This window comes from Pseudonaja textilis, chromosome 2 (assembly GCF_049901715.1).
Source record: "Pseudonaja textilis isolate UNSWEBS1 chromosome 2, rPseTex1.2, whole genome shotgun sequence".
Classification (NCBI taxonomy): domain Eukaryota; kingdom Metazoa; phylum Chordata; class Lepidosauria; order Squamata; family Elapidae; genus Pseudonaja; species Pseudonaja textilis.
The window spans coordinates 151,790,263-151,810,312 of record NC_141991.1 but is presented as its reverse complement, the minus strand read 5'-3'; the positions used below and the strand labels follow the sequence as shown (position 1 = coordinate 151,810,312).

The window sequence follows — 20,050 nt, the reverse complement described above, 5'->3', positions numbered from 1 at the left end:
GCGGGAGCACCCCCGTTAGAAAAAAGAAAAGTGCAACATGCTTACCTGTGGTAGGACTATTAAACAAGTTGCAAGGGCAACGATAGCGAAAAGTTGTGTTTTTTTTCTCTCTCTCCTGCCTTCTAGTAGTCGGTGATCCTCTGGATTTTCAAAGTTCGAATTGAATGGCTCTGCCTGAAAATGAGCATCCTGCCTTTTGGTGGGGAGGTTTTCCCTCTTGATCCTCTCACGTAACTATTGCCATAACTCTCATCTATGTATATGGAAAGCTCTTCAAATTTCTTCATTTAGATAAGTAAGAAAGTCTTTGTTGTTTGCTGTTCAGTCGTTCAGCCACTGCTGCCAGGACTGTCCTCAATAGCTGCTCTTATGAGAATTCTTGTGAGCTTCAGCTAGGCCTTCAGTCTAATCATAACTTAGAAGTCTGTCACAAATAGATTTATAAATTGGATTGCATATATCTTCAAGTTTTTTTAAAAAGTTTGATTTTATGTCTTGCAGAATTAATTACCAAAAGGGGACAAAAGAAAGGCTAAAACTACTGTTAAAACTAAACTCTTAAGGGCATTTCCGGATCCCTCCATAAGTGGATTACTGCGTTCCTGTCAAACAGGCAACAAAAAGTAAAAATAGGGAGTGCTATATCAAACCCTGCTCCAGTTAACAGTGGTGTCCCCCAAGGCAGCATTCTTGGACCCACACTCTTTAGCCTCTATATAAATTACCTTTGCGGTCACCTTATAAGCAACTGCATCCTCTTTGTGGATGACTTAAAACTATTCAACACCACTGACAATGCTACTATCCTTCAAAGCGACCTTGATTATGTGTTAGAATGGTCCAAATCTCGACCAACAAATGCTCTGTCCTACACATTGATAAAAAAAAAATCAGTACACCAAATACAAACTAGGAGGATATGACCTTGTTGATAATCCTCTCTGTCAAGGACCTTGGAATTCTCATATCAAATGACCTAAGTGCCACAGCTCACTGTAACAGCATTGCCAAAAAGGCATTAAGGGTTGTAAATCTAATCTTACGAAGCGTCTCCTCCGGAAATATCGAATTGCTAACTAGAGCATACAAAACATTTCCCAGACCAATACTCGAATACAGCTCATCAGTCTGGAATCCGCACTGCATATCAGATAATACAATTGAGCAAATCCAGAAGTATTTCACGAGAAAAGTACTACACTCCTCTGCTCGCAACAGAATACCCTATATCACCAGGCTTGAGATTTTGGGCTTGGACAACCTTGAACTACACCACCTAGCGTAGCACACAAAATTATCTGCTACAATGTCCTACCAGTCAATGACTACTTCAGCTTCAACCACAACAATACAAGAGCACACAACAGATACAAACTCAATGTAAACCACTTCAAACTTGATTACAGAAAGTACGACTTCAGCAACAGAGTGGTCAATGCCTGGAATGCACTACCTGACTCTGTTGCTCTGTTGTTACATCCTCTAACCCCCACTCCTTTAACTTCAAACTAACCACTATTGACTTTATCCCATTCCTAAGAGGTCTATAAGGGGCGTGCGCAAGTGCACCATCATGCCTACCGTCCCTGTCCTATTGTCCCCATTTATTTGTACCTATTTCCTGTATTCTTACTCATGTTTATACTTATATCTATTACTTTGTAAGCAATTGACAAATCAAATCAAATAAATAAATACCTTAGTCATGTGCCTATAAAATTTAAAGTCAAAAAGTTGCATCACAGAAATTGTTTCATTTTTTTCACATTTGCTTTTTTTACTGTCAGTAAAGCAATACAGGTAGTAAGAATACTCTCATGCAGATTTTTTTTGGGGGGGGGGGGGTTGCCAAGTGAAGTGCCCTCGAGAAAATAGTTGGTGGAAGCAGAAACTTCCAATACTTACTTCAAGGAGGCAAGGTCCATATAACAACAGGGATTCTCGAAGAGGAGACCAGTATGAACGTTAAGCCTAAATTTGAGCTTGGACTGGATTCAATTCCCTACCTCAAATCATGTTATAGGAGCAATCAGCCTGTTTATAAGCAAACTGCTTATTACTCAGTATTTTCTGTAAATAAAATACCTATTCATTGAAAAAGTTCCAACAAATAGCAATATGGATTCTACATTCTCAGGATCACATTCAGAAATAAAATGTTAGTATATTAACGGAAAACTATTTTAAAAGAAATCAGAAGCCAGAAGTACGAAGTAATTAAATTATAGAGCTGGAAAGGCTCTAATTCACATGGTATTTTTAACTCTGTTATTGGGAATAAGCATGTTATGCAAACCATAAAATTGAATTGACTCAGCTGATTAACTATGAGGGTATTAGTTTAACTTGGGGTGTCTGGGTCTAAACTACTGACTGAGACTTGAAATCACTGGTTTAATTCTGTTATACGAATAGAACCTAAAAAAAATGTGACATTGGCAGCAAGAGATGTTTCCTAGTATCAGCTGTCTTTCTTCTGCATGACATATGGAGGATCTTAGGTCTGAAATGGGACAACTTGCCGTGGCAAACTTGCCACGATCAACTAGTCGTCACAAGCTTGCTGCTACCACTCACCTCAGGACAACATGTTTAACTCGCCTTGGCGACAACTCCCTGCAGGAGCTGGTCAAGCAGGTGGGCAGTGTGTGGGGGGTGCGGTAAGAGGATGGAGTACAGCAGCAGCAGTAACAACAGCAGCTGCCTGCCACCCCCCAAGCTGGTCAGCCAGTGCTCAACACAAACTGGTGCAGGCCGCCATGAAACTGCCCAGAGCATCCCTCCCTCTGCTCAGCACATCTGATATCACTATGGCAATGCTAGCACCCGATGCTGCCCTCTCTGGGCTCTATGTGGAAGAGGCCAGGGATGGCAGAAGCAGGCAATGAGGCAGATGAGTGTCACAGGCATTGCCATGATCAGATCAGATGTGCCGGGGAAAGGGGTGCTGACTTGCACCCTGTGCCAACTTGTTCTGGCCGATGGGCGGTGGTGATGGCTGCTGTTGCTACTTCTGCTAGTGGTATGGTCCATTCTCTTGCCACACCTCGCATGCTCTGCTCACGCACTTGGCTCGTCCTCGGCTGCCTGCCAAGTCCATTATCTAGCCGTGCACTATGCCCACCCACTCACTTGCTCACCCACCTGGCTCTCCCTCCAAATGCCTGTGCAGTCCATCCTCTCACTGTACCTCGCACTCTGGCCACTTGTTCACTTGCCAGCTCCTGTGGTCAGTTGTTGCCATGGCAAGTTAACCATGGCAGCTATTTGGCTACTACGAATTGTCCTAAACCCTCTTAGGTCCAAATACCATTTAGATTCCTTCAGTTGATGCGTATATTGTTCCTGTGTTTTGTTATGAAAATTCTGTATTCTCTGTTCCACTATATACTACTGTAGGGATGGGGGGGAGCAAGCCTTGTTTTACTTGTGACCATCTTGGGTTTAGAAAAGTACAAGCCTATCACTTTCTTTTCTTCCTTCTTGTTCCTTGGATCTCTCTCCTTCCTTTTCCACTTCCGCATACCAGTGCATCCTCAACTTTGGTGGATATTTCCTCTATCGCTGAGGTTAATTCACTCAGATGGAGCTCCACAGAGACCATTTTTTTCTGATCACAAACATACAAGTAATCCTTTCCAATCCTTCCTTTTTATACTCCAGACTGTTAAATGCTGTATCTGAATACTGTGAATCATTGTAGCCCATTTTTGTTGGTAATAATTCATCTTGACTACAAATGGTGATCAGAATATGCCACTTCCATTGTTCCTGTAATTGCCTTTATTTGTATTGTCCTATTGATTTTAAAGCTTACCTATTATAAAAAGTCTGTGTGTCTATCAAAATGATGTAGGGAAGGAAGATGTAGCAAATACCTGTACTACATTTCTTCCAGTTTTGGGATCAAGAGTTCTTGCTTTTCACTCTCTGCAAAGGATGGTACTTTTCTTAATAGTCCTTAACATCCCACCAAGAATTACCAGTTAATATGGATAGGAAGAAGGCTTATTGGCCCTAACAAAGTCCTCCTCCTTTCTGTCCACTTAATCAAAGGGACAGAACCCCCCCTTAAAATGACAAACTGCATTTCATAAGGATTCTAGACAACTTTCCCCCAGTAAGCATATAGTTTAAAACTCTTTTGCAGTACAAGGTAAACCTTCAAATACAACTACAAGTTACAATATCATCAATGGTGTCTTCTATGGATAGATTATTTCCAAAAGAAATAACGGATGTGAGAGAGAATATCTGGGAACATACACAGGATAAAGAGCTGAATGTCAGCGTTCCAAGTCAACCCTCCAAACAATTCAGAACTCTGAGACAGATGTTGAGACTTTGGAAAAAGTTCAGAAAAGAGCAACTAAGATGATCAAAGACCTGGAGACTAAACCATATGAAGAATGGCTGCAGCATTTGGGTTTGGCTAGTCTAAGGAAAAGAATAATTAGGGGGCGACGTGATGGTAGTATTCCAGTATTTGAGGGGCTGCCACAAAGAAGAGGGCAGGACAAGAAACAATGTTTGGAAACTAATCAAAGAGAAAAGCAACATGGAATTAAGGAGAAACTTCCTAACAGTGAGGACAATTATTCAATGGAACAGCTTGCCTGCAGAAATCATGGACGGTCTATCACCAGATGTTTTTAAAAATGTCTAGACCAGGGATGTCAAATCCATGTCACAGTGGTACTTTTTCCCCTCTTTGTTAAACTGAGCATGGGCTTGGCCAGCGCATGATGCATCTCGCTTGTAGCTGGGAATTTGACAGCCATGGTCTAGACAGTCACTTATCTGAAATAGTATAGGTTCTCCTGCTTGGGCAGGGGGCTGAAGACTTCCAAGGTTCCTTCCAGCTTTGTTCTATTCCTATTCCTAAGTCAAGTCCAAATTCTGATGACAAGGATGTGTCCTTGAGAAGAATACAACCACTTTTTTGTACTAACTACTACAGGCTTCAGCTCTTCCTCCAACACATGAAAAGATGGGCAACTTGGTTGACATATAAAGTGTGATGCATTGAGAAGGGGATTTCCTTCCAGATTTAGTAACATCCAAAAATGTTAATTATTATCTATAGAATGAAGCTTGACCTTGGAACTAACTGAAGGATTATAACATTTTGAACATTCTCAAATTTGTTTAATCTGCAGGCATCCAGCACTGAAAATAAATATATACAGTTGGAGGTTTTATGTCTGATCTTATTTGACAAAGCCTCAATCTTCCTCCATCTGCAAAATCAGAAACATATTATATTAATCTACATTTTAACCTGATTTACAATTCAGGAATTTATTGGCTCAAATGCCCTTAAAGCCCTCATATAACATGACTGAAACCTAAAGCATGACCAGTGAAGTCTCAAACTTCTTGTTTGAAGAATTTGGCCTGTGTTCTTGCATTATCATTCTCTGTTTCTTCGTTACACTGCAGCTCCCGAGGTCTGTGCATGAGACGGAATATGACAGCTATATCACGCAAAATAGGATTTGTTTCCTGAAGACCCACAATCCATTTGGCCAAGGTAGCCTTGTTTTCTTCCCCAACCATACACATGGCAAACACAGGGCCCTCCTTAACTGTAGAGGAAGCACAAAATACAGTGTCAGCATTCTAAGGCAACTCAAAAAAAGATTACAAAGAATTACAGGTGTGAAATACTCAATTTGAGCATCAGACAGACAAATGCAAACAACTCAAGGCCAATTCATCATCCACTGTCAAATCCCAGAATACAGCTTACATTACTTGCATGCAGTTGATTTACAACCAGGGATGGGATCTGACTGGTTTAACTACTGGTTCTGTTGCTCTGCGTCGCGCGTGGATGTGCTAGTACAATTTACGGCAAGTGCTCAGCAGCCCTTTTTTCCTGCTTTTTCAACTGCAGCTGTGTCACGCAAAGCAGCTGCAGTTGAAAAAGCAGGAAATAAAGGTCAGGTAAGAGCCCGGGCAGGTGGGTGGGCCAAAACAGCAGCAGACACAAACCGGTTCTATGCCTGCTGCTCTTCAGAACTACTGGTTCTACAGAGGTGGACAGAACCGGTAGAATCCCACCCCTGCTTACAACCATTTGTTTAATGACTGTTTGAAGTTACAATGGCACTTTAAACAAGTGGTCATTACACTTATGACTATAACAGAATCCTTATAGTGAAATAATCAAAATTTGGGAACTTGGAAACTGGCATGTATTTATGACAGTTGCAGTATCCTGGGGTCAAACAATTGGCATTTGTGACCTTCCCAGCCACCTTCTGACAAGCAAAGTCAATGAAGGAAGCTAGATTTCTTAATGACTGCATGATTCACTTAACAAAATTGTCATAAAATTGGACCTTGCTTAGCAATGGAAATTCTAATATCAATTTGGGTTGTAAATCGAAGACTACCTGTATATACATGGGACTTTACACAGATCCCACATTCCACATCCTGGAAGTTTATATTTTTATAAGACAAGCAGGCAGGGGTCTTTCTACCAAATGGTCATGTAAGAAGCTGTTAATTTAAACTCATTTCACTTGATTCTCCTTTCCTAGTTTTTACTTTGGGAAGGATTTCATCCTGCTTGCTAAGGATGATCGAGACTGTATTTTTGCATTCAAAGCACAAAACCAACATATATGATGACTACCTTTATCTGTGTAAAACTCATAATCATCCAGAACATCCCGTTCCAGATCAATATCCAGATGCATCGGGTAGTAGAAATTCCTTTCTGGGTCAATCACTTCTACCATCTGTGAACAGAAGCAAGGAAATACTAATTATTTTTTCAATAGCAAATTTTCAGACCAGAACCCTACTATTTTTGGTTAGGAAAAGCAAACAGGAACATCCAATCACTTATTCAGGTTCCTGGGTTCATCTCCATTAGAGCTACATGCTTTAGAGGATATGGCAGATCTACCTCTATGAAGTATTTTATTCTAACTATCTCAAATTTTCAGCAAGGTTTTAGAGATACTCAAAGGACAGTAATATTATTGGTCTCAACTATTTCTGACTTATAGTACTGCTCAGGGTGTTCTTCCAGAGCCTGCTTACCCCTTCAGATGTCCTCTGAAGTATAAAAATGCCATTTCCCCCATATAAACAATCAATAGCTCCATGTGGTTTTTTTCTATCATCAGGAAGCTTTTCCATACTAAGCTAAATCTACGAAATGATTTTTCATATAGCTGGATGCCCTCTTTATTCCCCAGTTAGGATTTTGGGATCCCCAGTTTCATTTCTTTTGGCTTCTATGTACTTGAACCTAAACACGTCCAATAGGTATTTTGTTTAATGTGCTTGATTTTGAATTATTTAAACAAAAACAACTCGTCATCATTTTGTTGCCCCCCTCACTTCGAAATAACTGATCAGAAGTAAATGGAAGTGCTTTGTTGGAGCTTTAACGTGCTCTTGAACAAAATTTAGTCTTTGTCTTCCAAAATAACCAATAATTACTCTTCTCTCTCAACTAAGATCTTAACACTAAAAATAAACAAGCCATTCAGTTATCAAATTCCTTTGTAGGTATCCTGTTTAATTACACTATTGCCATTTCTAAAATGTCTAGGCTACACAAACCCTATCAGGTAGGGATAAATTTTCACATCCTGAATTGTTTCCCCCCTCTCCACATGACTAACTCCTTGCATGCTCAGTGTACAATCATAGTTCATCATTTTTTCATGTTTATTTTGCACTGACACATGCTCACACAACTCCATCTGGTGTGCTAGCAGAAAAATTAAATGCATCCTTTCATGTCTAGCTCAATGTTACAAGCAGCCTTTAGAGAAGATACCAAATATTAATTTACATGTTCTTCTGAAAGCTCTGCTCTGAGCACATAGTAATAAACACACTTGGACTTGAGCCATAAGCGAAAGGGGCCCTCAAGGAAAATGGGCTTTTCAGTGTTATGAGAAGCAAGCAGTGACTGCTGATCAGGGCTTTGGATTCCTGAAAGGCAGAGGAGACACAAAAAGAGCCGGTTATAAAACAAAGGTTAATCACCACCATTATTCTAAAATATTAAAAAAGCATGTCAACTCTAGCTCTTTAGTAAATTAAAAAAAAGAGATGTGTAGTATTTTGTTTCATCAAAACAAGAATTCTGAGCATTATCAGCTATGTCCAAGAGGAGTTTAGAAACCAAATTTCAAGAAATCCAGACTGAGATTTCTGGATAATGTCCACAAGTATTTCAAATCTTAGATCCTGCTATCCATTCATGTTGACTCATTATCAACTCTGAAGCTGGCAGACTATGTTGTGAAGAAATTTTATGAGTCAGTATTTCACTTCATTGCCACAGCATTTCTGTCACTATATGATTCTCCTGTGATTGTATTTCTAGCCCTAGAACAGGAGTGCCAAGCTGGATTTCTTTGAGGGCTGGATCAGCATTGTAGTTCCCCTCTGCAGGCCAGTGGGGAGGGGGTGGAAAGTGTGGGGGCGAGACAGGATGGACGTCTCCTGCAGCACCCTGCTGGCCAAAATGGGGCACAGGGGGACCACATGTGGCCAAAACATTTTTGGCCAGCAGAGTGCTGCTGGAGGCCAGAGAGGCTGAAAACGGGCCGTGGCGGGGGGGGGGGCTGGTGGGGGGCTGTGGCTGGCAAAAGCACCATGGGCCGGTTGTTTGATATTTCCAGGCCAGCCCCGCAGGCCAGATTTAAGCACCCCACGGGCTGGATGCGGCCCATGGGCCTTGAGTTTGACACCTCTATCGTAGAAGAAATGAAATAGCTAGAATACAGAGAATTAAATGCTAGCTATGAGAAAAATAAGTAGCGCACAGAAAAAAAAATCATGCAAAGGAAATTCCTTGTTCTTTCCTCTCTGAACTGGAAATGTTAAATTTCCAGTTTCAACATTTGTGTTTCTGAGCTGAAGAATGAAGATTACACAATTTTCCCCAACTGATGCACAAATATTCATGCTTCCCACGTCTATTCAAGTCAAGCAATGCCTTGTTGCATTTCTATCTGTAATTTTTATTTCTGGTCCTGCTGTATGCATTGTAAAAATAATAATTATGCAACCAATGGCTGTTGCAGATATATATATTGAGTCACATATTTTTGTGGAGTTCTCTCTGTCTCCAATGGCAGAGTGAGAAGGTAAGCAAGAAGGAAGAAACCAGACTGGCCCACTTCCTATATGCATTTGACAGAAGGAAATCAGTTAATTTGCAACAAGAGGAAAACCTGTGCAGGAGAAAATCTGGTCTTGGAGATTTACAATCATTCAAATAAAGGGGTATTTTCTTACCATTTTTGCCATCATTTTTGCCTTATCCCTTCACAATTTCATTTATTGTCTTACTTGCAGCTACAGTGGCACCTACTGACATTATGATGGAAATCCCAATTTTGTTGCATATTCATTTGGTCCTCAAATCTAGGATTATCCAGTCAGTATAAAAAAATGACAGAAAGAGTTCAGTACCTACGATATGTGGATGATTGATTTCTTTTCCAGAATCCAGGACTTCCGAGTGGGAGATCTGCAAAATGTTAGGATAGTTTAAATTCATTGGCGACCCGAAAGTTATTAAAGTAGCAACATAATACATTACAGGAAGCCATTGAGGGACAGAAGATAAGGGTGAGAATGAAACAGGAAGATTAGGAGGTGAAATACAGGTAGTCCTCAATTTACAATGGTTCATTTAGTGACCATTCACTAAGTTACAATAGCACTGAAAAAAGTGACCACCGTTTTTCTTTATGAATGTTGCAGCATCCCATGGTCATGTGAATAAAATGTGGATGCTTGGCAACTGATTTGTATTTATGACGGTTGCAGTGTCCCAGAGTCATGTGATTCCCTTTTGCGACCTTCTGACAAGCAAAGTCAATGGGAAATCCATTCACTTAGCAACCATGTTACTAATTTAACAACTGCAGTGATTCACTTAACAAATGTGGCAAGAAAATTCGTAAAATGGGGCAAAACTCACTTAAGAAATTTCACTGAACAACATAAGTTTTGGGCTCAATTGTAAGTTGAGGACTATCTGTATTAGTAGAGGAATAGATGGGTAAGGAAAGGAAGTATTTTTCTTTTACATGCTTCCAGAATATTTTCAGATTTAGCTTTCATTTACTTGAGAACTCCAAACTTTTGTTTTCTCTTAAAAAGTTAAGATTTTTATAATTAAGCTTTCTCAGATTTCAGGAATATATCTATACATTCCACACAAAGCCAGTGGCCAAATCTTCAAGATTTTGAGTTTTTCTATTAAAGAATTTGAATGTTTGACACATGATAAAGGAAAGTTACTATATCCAAAAGAAACATCAGCACTTTAAATTAGAGAAGAAACTAATCATTTCAATCTGCGCAGTAGATTATTTCCTATACTAGTAAGACCACAAATTTCTCAATTTACCTGATATACTGTAACCTTGGCATTCAAGTCAGCTGCAATCCTCTGCAAGCTCAACTTTGCAAGTTCAATAGGATCTTCTGGCAGAGGAGTTGGGACTGGATAAGGATTGATATGCTTAAATTTAGGGAACCAGTACATGATCCTCTGGTATTTTCTTATAGGGTAGCTTTTATTACCAAAGATCTCGAGCAGCAAAAACCTGGTTTCTTGATTTGGCATGACACCTTTACGACAAGAGAAAAGACAAACTTATCAGGAATGGGAAGAAGCTTTTTATTTATCAATTACACTGGTCTATAAGGAGAAAGCCTCGGAAATAAAAGTAGCTTAATTTTACCAGAATTGGGTCACTAATAAAGGAAAAGTAAGTCCTGAGTATTAATTGGCTCCAGTTTCAAAGATACAGCTTCAGGTCAAAATTGCATCAAAATAATTCAAAATTACAAGGGGGATCTGCAATTATGCTCCATAACTTTTCTGCAAAATGTGATGTAGCAATGAGAATGGTGCCACAACCTATAATTATAAATTTATCTTTTTACTGATACTAATAACAACTTTCCATTCATTTATTAGTTTTTCATGTAACATTTTCATGCTTTTTGTATGAAAAACTGACTAGCTCTAATACCTGATTAAACAACAAGGTTCCATCTTTATTTGGTATCTAGATTGTGCTTTTTGGCTTTTTTCTTGTGAACTGCAGTAGGATCATCCCTGGGGAGATTCCAGCAGTAATCGGCAAGCATGGATGGACTCCATTTCCCTTGGTATCTCTTCTCCAAGTCTGTGCTATCCTGGTGGAATCTCTCCCCAGGCTCATCACTCACTGCCCCACAGTTCAAAGGGAAACAGTCTACATGCAAGTGTAAGAAGTGAATTTTCAGTGACGTGTTTGCACCAAGTGCTTTATAGGACCTAAGCAAATTTTCCGTGTGTTTTGCATACATTTCCATGTGGTACCATTTTCATTGTTCCACTGTACTTTGTCGAGGCATCATATTTCCAAAGCAAAAACCAGAAAAAAAACTTCTCCAAGTGACTGGAAGGTTCTCCATTAACAGTTATTTTATCAGCATTGTTAGTCAGCATTATATGCTAAGATTATTCATGTAATACAAGGAATCATTTTTAGATTAAGAGCAAGTTGTGGAGATGGAGGATCCCATGTTTTTTGATATACATATCATAAAAAATGTCCCCACTTTGGGGGCCCTCTTGCTATTCCTATGCACTTACCAAAGTGCTCCATCTGTTCAAGTAGCACGACAGCACAATCCTGCTGCCTGGGATAGTATTTGAGCATTTTTTGAAAAACATTTTGAGGAATAAACACTTTCTTAGGGAAGACATCCAAGATTTTGTTGTACACATTAACATCCTTCTCCACTCCAAATTCTGGCATTTTCTTCAGAGCTGCATAGATGAATTCTACGTGACCCTTGCGGCGGATATCCTGCTTGCAGAAGATGTCCACGGCTTCCTGAAATGTAGCTTTAGTTTTTTCATGTACAGATGTTGTCTCGAAGATATCTTCAATTTTTACTAATGACTGGTTGGCAGATTCTTTGTCAGTTTTTTCATGCTTCTTTACAGCAAAGTTAGAAGTGCCAAGAACTCTGCTCACTTGGATAGTTCTCACAGGAACCAACCTGGAGTTCTAAGACAAGTAGACAAAGTTTATTGAAGAGATGTAAGAATTACAGACCAGAATATAGTTAAAAATATTACACATAAATAGACTCACACTTTTATGCAGTCTCAGAAATTAAGAGAAGTTTTTAGGATTTTTTGTTTTGTACCTGGAAAGAAGAGCTTCTTTGTAATTGTAGAAGATCCTTTTTAAGAAAGGAGCCTCTTCTTGCAGAAAGCTCCCCAGCCACTAATAATGCCCTGAGGCACTTCATGATAGTCCATCTGTTTTCCAGAACAAAAAATTGTGATCTATCAAGTTCCTGCTACAGTGCCTCCAGAAAATCAAAGACCTAAAAATATAAGAAGATGAAATTATGGTTTCATTCAATGTCACAATACTCTTTACACCCGTAGAACCAGAACTAACAAAAGAATCCATGGCAGCAGTATAAGGAGAGATTTAACCTGGAAATAAGGAGAAACTTTCTGACAGAACAATGAACCAATGGAACACCTTGCCCTCGGAAGTTGTGGGAGCGCCATCACTTGAGACTTTCAAGAAGAGATTAGACTGCCATTTGTCAGAAATGGTGTAGGGTCTCTCGCTTGGGTGGGGGGTTGGACTAGATGACCTACAAGGTTCCTTCCAACTCTGATTATCTGTTAGTGTACTTAGCTAGGTTGAGAATGCTGTGTTTCCATCCATTATTCCTTGTCTTATTAGATTTAAGATGAAACTTACTGAATAATGAAACACAAGTATGTGATAAAATTGCAAATGTGACAGATAAAAGCATAAAGGTACAATGAATTTAGAAAAAATAAGGATGTTAGACTATAAAACAAGATATGAGAATATTTAAAGAAAAAGGAATTAAGATATAAATTGAAAATGCATTTAATAAGTATAAAGAAAATAAGAATATTGGTGAAAATTTATTGGAAAATGGAAAAAATGATATGATATAGAATTGAATGTGAAAGATATATACTAAGGTCATGTTTGTTTTGAAGTGTAAAAACCTAGAACCACATTGTTCACTGAAAGAGATGTTCTTAAAATGTAAAAATACAAAATTTATTACAAAAAAAAAAAGAAAATAGCTTGACCCACCCTCCTCTCTGTGGCAGCCCTTCTGTGGCAACCCCTGGGTATCCCCACTAAGATGAGGATACCCAGAATCATGAAACTCATCAACCTGTGCCTCACTAGCAACTTTCAATTTGATGGACAAATATACCAACAAGTCAGGATTACCCAAAGGATCACCACTCTTAGGACTCATAGCAGAGACTGTAATGCAGCATCTAGAAATAATAGCACTCCAACACATACAACAAAGTACGGATCCAGTAAAAGTAGATGACAGGTTTGTCATAATAAAAAGGAACAACAAGACCATGAAACAATCAGCAACATTTTCAAAAGAATAAAATTTATGAGAAGAACAAAGCAAGAACATACTCCCCTTCCTGGATATCCTCATCAACAGAGGAAACACTAGCAAATTAGAAATGCAAGTCTATCGAAAAACAACCTACACCTGGGGTATAAAACTCAAGGCCTGCAGGCTGGGGCTGGCTCACATGAGGCTAGGATCTGACCCATGGGCCCACCCTGGAAACAGTGAATGACTGGCCTGCGTTGCCTCTGCCAGTGAAAACGGAGCTTGGGAGGCTGCGTGCGGCCTGCCAGGCTCAATTTTTGGCCATGATGGCCTCCTGCAGCCCTCTGCCAGCAAAAATGGAGCCCAGGGAGGCCGCAGATACACAGACTCCCTGAGCTCTGTTTTCACTAGCAGAGGCTGCAGGGGGCCGTCGCGTGATGAGTGATGTTGAGCTGGCCACGCTCCCCCAGGTCAAACACAACCCTGATGTAGCGCTCAATGAAATCAAGTTTCACATCCCTTACCTACACCAACCAGCTAACTAACAAGTAGACCAGTGAAATGCTGTGGACATAGTATACTTTGATTTCAATAAGGCATTTGACAAAGTAGACCACAACCTGTGGAATAGACATCATCATCACCAGATGGATTTGTAGCTGGCTAACTATATTCAACAAGTAGTCCTTAATGGTACTACATCCACATGGAGGGAAGTAAGCAGTGGGGTACCACAATGCTCTGTCTTACGCCCAATACTCTTCAATATCTTCATAAATGACTAAGATGAGGGAATAGAAGGGGAACTCATCAAATTTGAAGATGACACTAAACTGGCAGGAGAAGAAAAGCTCAGGATCCAAAAAGGTCTTGACAGATTTGAACAATGGAGCCTATCCAACATAATGAAATTTAATATGGAGAAAAGCAAAGTTTTACATTTAGGCAGGATATATCAAAGGTATAAGTACACATTAGGTGAGACCTGGCTCAAAAACAGTAACTGAATTGTATAAACAGAGGCATAGAATCAAGTTCGCGTGAAGTATTAGTACCGCTTTATAAAACCCTAGTAAGCCCACATCTGGAAGAATGCAACCAATTCTGCTCACCATACTACAAAAAAGATGTTGAGACTTTGGAAAAAGTTCAGAGAAGAGCAATTAAGATGATCAAAGAGCTGGAGACTAAACCATATGAAGAACCGCTGCAGGTTTTGGGTTTGGCTAGTCTAAGGAAAAGAAGAATTAGGGGTGACATGATAGCAGTATTCCAGTGAGGGGCTGCCACAAAGAAGAGGGGGTCAAATTATTCTCCAAAGCACCAAACGGCAGGACAAGAAACAATAATGGGAAACCAATCAAAGAGAGAAACAACCTGGAATTAAGGAGAAACTTCCTAACAGTGAGGGCAATTAACCAGCGGAACAGCTTGCCTTCAGAAATCATGGGCGCTCCATCACTGGATGTATTTAAGAAGAGACTGGACAGTCACTTGTCTGAAATGGTATAGAGTCTCCTGCTTGAGCAGGGGACTCGACTAGAAGACCTCCAAAGTCTCTGTTCTGTTCCATTCATTTCCTATTCTGATTCTGATTCCGATTCCCATTCTTATTATTATTCCTTTCTAACCAAATGTTCCATTATCAAAGTAACAATGCAACCTCCCACAAAAGGAGTTATATAAGAGCATTGTTCACAAAAGTCAAAATGTACTGCAGCACCCAGAACACCAGAAAAAGGAAACAGGCAACAAAATAGATGTTGGCATTTCCCATGCAACTTTATTCAAAACAGCCTGGCCACTCAATTAACCAAATCACTTTTCATAGCTTGCTAACATAACACAAGTTAGGAAAAGGTTAACTCTACCATATAATATTTGAAACAACCAGCATATTACATACCGGGCAGGGGTGGGATTCAAAATTTTTAACAACCGGTTCTGTGGGCGTGGCTTAGGTGGTGGGCGTCATGTGACTGAGTGGACTTGGTTTGGTGGTCATGTTATTGGCTGGGCATGGCCAACTCAATATCACTCACATCGAGGCATGCATCTCCTCGCCTGGCCTCTCATGACTGTGGGGATGCTGCAACAGTCGTATGAAAAATGGTCATAGGTCACTTTTTTTCAGTGCCATTGTAACTTTGAATGCTCACTCCACACAAGCAAAGTACCAGTAAAGGAGGGGAAAAAACTCCAGAGAAGTTCCAGAGACAGGAAGTCTAGTCCTGCCAAGAATGTAATAAGGGTTAACGGAGAGGCAGTTTCTGTAAGCAACACCAGAATGTTTCCTTCCTGCCTTCCTTACAGGATTAGGCCAGTAATTTCTTCTAACAACTGGTTCTCCAAACTGTTTAGAATGTTAACAACCAGTTCTAGCGAATAGGTGCGAACTGGTAGAATCCCATCCCTGATCCTGGGGGAGAGTGGGAGGATATTGTTTTTATTTTATTTTCTATACTGTGTATTTATTGCTTGTAAGCTGCCTAGAGCCTCTATCAGAGAGTAGGTAGTCATATAAATTTCCTAAATAAATAAATAAATAAACCATGGCAACCACATAGCATCACTGTAATACACTGAACAACTAAAACCCTTCAAAATATCTTAAGTAAACCAACAGATTCAGTAGGCTAGGAAGAAAAAACAGGAGTCATCTGCAACAGGGGTCCCCAACCACCAGGCCGCGGACCGGTACCGGTCCGTGGAACATTTCCTACCGGGCTGCCGGTTTGCTGGGTGCCGCCATCTTGTTTGACGAGAAAGTGCTTCCGGGTGAGCTTTTCCGGTTGGAAAGCAGCGTTTGGGTCCTGAAGGAATCCTTGCGCCTTAGTTTCATCGAAGGGGGGCGGCTTCGAACGAAACTAAGACGCGAGGATTCTTTCAGCACCCAAGGCAAGGCGAGCCGAGCGACCGTCCCGAAGCAAAGCCCATCGACAAAGGTACAAAGGAGGAGTTGAAGATGGTGGGGAGAAGCGGGGGAGGGCTGGCTGGCCGTTCGCTTGGCTCGCCTTGCCTTGTCATGCATGCTGATGCCAGTACCGGGCCACGGATCATTTTGTGATGCCGGTACCGGGCCGTGGCACAAAAAAGGTTGGGGGCCACTGATCTACAACATATATTGTAAGGATTATAACAGTCGCTATGTAGGGCAGATCCAAGACTTGCAGAGCTTATCCATAAATGCCAATTACCAATCAGAAGACACAGTGAAAACTCTTAAACTTCATAATTTACATGGACAGGTTCAACCATAGTTTCATTAAAATGGACAATAAAAAAGCTAAGAAGGAAATGAAAAGACCAGAACACATCTCCGACAGCCAACACACAAATCAACAGGTATTAACCCTGGGCCAATCAAACAGAAAACAATCAAGGAATTATCAAAGAGATAAGTATGATATCACCAAAACTGGCTATTGTATATAGACAGGGAGTAAAGGCCACACTTGTGCTGATGTACCAGTTGGGCAATTAAACATCTGCGAGCAAACAACCAAGTGTGGACAACCATGGATTTCACAGTTTGGGAAAAACTAGTTGTATTGAGGGGCTTGCAAGGCAAGCACAACAATAACCCTGGAGATGCAGAACTTGCTAACAATTAAGATTCCTTATTAAAAGAAGATATTAGGATGCTATTAACTTTCCACCATTCTTGTACATACACAATGCATATCCCTTCCACAGTTAAGAGATCAAGTACATTATGTAGCTTTCCCTCAAACATTCTAAATTGCTTTGTCATAAAACTTTATTGTCTAAACATTATAACCAAGTGTGTGACATAAAAAGGTAACTCTAGTGTTGTAACAACTTATTCCTTCAACACAAAAATGTTTTCATAGACCAATCCTGAGGCCAAGCAAAACATATAAAACAATTAAAAGCAAGCAGTCAGAAGTTGGCAGGAAAATTAACATGAAATAATGGTAGATTATCCTATTTTTCCATGTTATGATCTTCATCCCCAACCTTAATGATGATGGAGAAGTGATGTTTAGAGAATGTAATTTGCTGCAGCATTTTGATTTGAAAAATATCAAAATTATACAAATCATGTGACTTGTATGGAAGCAAAAGTTAGATGTTGAAAAAGCAGAATAGTTGGAAGGGACCTTGGAGGTCTTCTAGTCCAACTCCCTATTCAAGCAGGAAACCCTATACCATTCCAGCTAAGTGGCTGTCCAGTCTCTTCTTAAAAGCCTCCAGTGATGAAACACCTACAACTTCTGAAGGTTCCACTGGTTAATTGTTCTGTCAGAGAATTTCTTCTTTGTTCTAGATTGCTTCTCTCCTTGATTAGTTTCCATCCATTGTTTCTCCCCTCCTAGTGCTTTGAAAAACAGGTTGAGCCCCCTCTTCTTTGTGTCAACCCCTCAAATATTGGAACATTGCTATCATGTCATCCCTAGTAGTTTTTCTCACAAGACTACACATACACAATTCCTGCAAGCATTCTTCATATATTTTAGCCTCCAGACCCCTAATCATCTTTGTTGTACTTTTCCGGACCTTTTCCAGAGTCTCAACATCCTTTTTATATTGTGATGACCAAAGCTGGATGCAATATTCCAAGTGTGGTCTTACTAAGGCTTTATAAAGCAGTGCTAATACTTCACATGATCTTGATTCTGTCCCTCTATTAATGCAGCCTAGGATTTGTTTTTTTTTTAGCTGTTGTCGCACACTGTTAACTCATAATTAAGTGATTGTCCACTCGGACTCCAAAATCCCTCTCAGGGATTTTGTTTTTGACCCAGGTTTCACCTAATGTGTACTTGTACATTTGGTTTTTTTGGACCAGGTGTAAAACTTTGCTTTTCTCCACATTAAATTTCATTTTGTTGGATAGGGCCCATTGTTCAAGCCTGTCAGGGTTTTTTGGGGTCCTGAACTTGTCTTCTGAAGTTTGGCTGTTCCTACCAGTTTAGTGCCATCTGCAAATTTGATGAGTTCCCTTTCTATTCCCTTATCTAGATCGTTGATGAAGATATTGAAGAGTACTGGGCCTAAGACAGAGTCTTCTGATAGTCCACTGCTTACTTCCCTCCATGTGGATGTAGTTGCACTGAGGACTATATGTTGTGTGTGGTTTGTCAGCCAGTTACAAATCCATTTGGTGGTGATTGTGTTTATCTCACATTTTTCTAATTAAGAAGAAGGTTGTGGTCTACCTACCCTAGCAGGATATACCTATCTACCTAGCACGATATGAGTAGTATTGACACTTTATTTTTTGTGTTGGAGAAGATCCTGAAAATACTATGAACAGCCAAGAAAACAAATACACTGATCATTGAACATATTGGCTCAGAGTTTTCCCACTTGATGAGAAACAAATGATCAAACTCAAATTGTCCTACTTTGGACGTGTTATGTGAAGACCTAGCTTTCTGGAAAAGGCTGCGATGCTAGGAAAGATTGAAGAAAAGGACGACTGGCAGCAATGTGGATAGGCTCAGTTACAGTGACATTGAGAGCACGTTGGAAGAACTGTAACACCAGGCTAGGGACAGATCATCGATAACAAAATGTACTTATGTGGCCACTAAGTATCAAAAACTACTTGATGGTCTGCAATCAAGATTTGAAATATGTACTATACTTCGATTCCCAACTCAATAGTACATAGCAACTCTCATCTAGTTTTTAGATTACACAAGTATAGTAATACATGATTATTCAGAATTCTAGCTAACTTCTTCACAGCTCTTTTAAATATTTATGCCCATTCCACTTATTTGTAGCTCACGCTCAGCACTCTGAATTCAGCCTGCACCTCCTTTAAAAAGCTAGGAAATATTAAATATATACTAAAACCTAGAGCCAATGAGAAATAAATACGTATACATATTGATCACAGAGATATAATGATATATTAAAGGTTAACTGCACTGTCAAACCTAATTCATATTTAAATGGAATAATGCACATGGACAGTCACGATTACTATCAGACTTTCTCCCAGCTCTGGCACATTCCTCTGTCCTACTCCCGCAAGGTCCTTCCTGTTCAAAAGCAGCCCAACTCATTTCCCCGAGGGGCGCCCGCAAGCTGGCCCCTTGTATTTCTGACCTTCCGTTGTCTGCACCGCCATGCTTGGGATTGCTCCGCGTGACGTCTTCTCCACCAATTGCTCAGATTGTTGTCTAAAGTCCCGCCTCCTCTCATATTCGATTGGAGTTCCGCGAGAGCCACCGCGCATGGGAGGCTTCCTGCGCGCAGTCTTGCTCCACCCTACTAACGTTAAGAGTGTTGGACTTCAACTCCCAGAATTCCATAGCCAGCGGTATCGTTAATGGATAGAGCGGATCCCAGGGGTTCTTTCGATTGGGATTGTCTCTTTCATTTCTTGGCTGAGGTTCTACAACTGGAAGCTGGAAGTTCGTTGCCTTTTGGAGATGACAATTTTCACTTGCCTAGGTTTTTTTTTAAACCACTCCAGTAAAATGGTTTTTGCGAGGAAATCCTGCGCATATCCGACTACGCTACTGTCAACTAAATTCCAGGCAGTTAACGCTGCCGGCCACACCACCTTCATTTGTACACATACTGCAAATGTGTTATCTCACTTTTGTTCTTTCCTCGATTTCAGACGAGTTTTTTGGGGAGCGGG

General features: G+C 40.2%; 1 protein-coding gene across 3 annotated transcripts; it reads right to left on the bottom strand.

Moving 5' to 3' along the window:
* Positions 1-5,126: 5,126 nt before the first annotated feature.
* ECSIT (ECSIT signaling integrator) lies at positions 5,127-19,639 on the bottom strand. Of its 3 annotated transcripts, none has more exons than XM_026716731.2 (8): positions 19,510-19,639; positions 12,205-12,387; positions 11,642-12,062; positions 10,403-10,626; positions 9,457-9,514; positions 7,823-7,965; positions 6,647-6,752; positions 5,127-5,588 (listed from the first exon to the last, which is right to left on the bottom strand). In XM_026716731.2, the coding sequence occupies exons 2-8, from the start codon at positions 12,307-12,309 to the stop codon at positions 5,371-5,373; spliced, it is 1,275 nt and encodes a 424-aa protein (XP_026572516.1). In that variant the 5' UTR covers positions 12,310-12,387; positions 19,510-19,639; the 3' UTR covers positions 5,127-5,370. The 3 variants fall into 3 exon arrangements, with proteins under 3 accessions (XP_026572516.1, XP_087782080.1, XP_087782079.1); XM_087925954.1 differs by having other exon boundaries at positions 19,338-19,541; XM_087925953.1 differs by having other exon boundaries at positions 19,385-19,541.
* Positions 19,640-20,050: the final 411 nt, after the last annotated feature.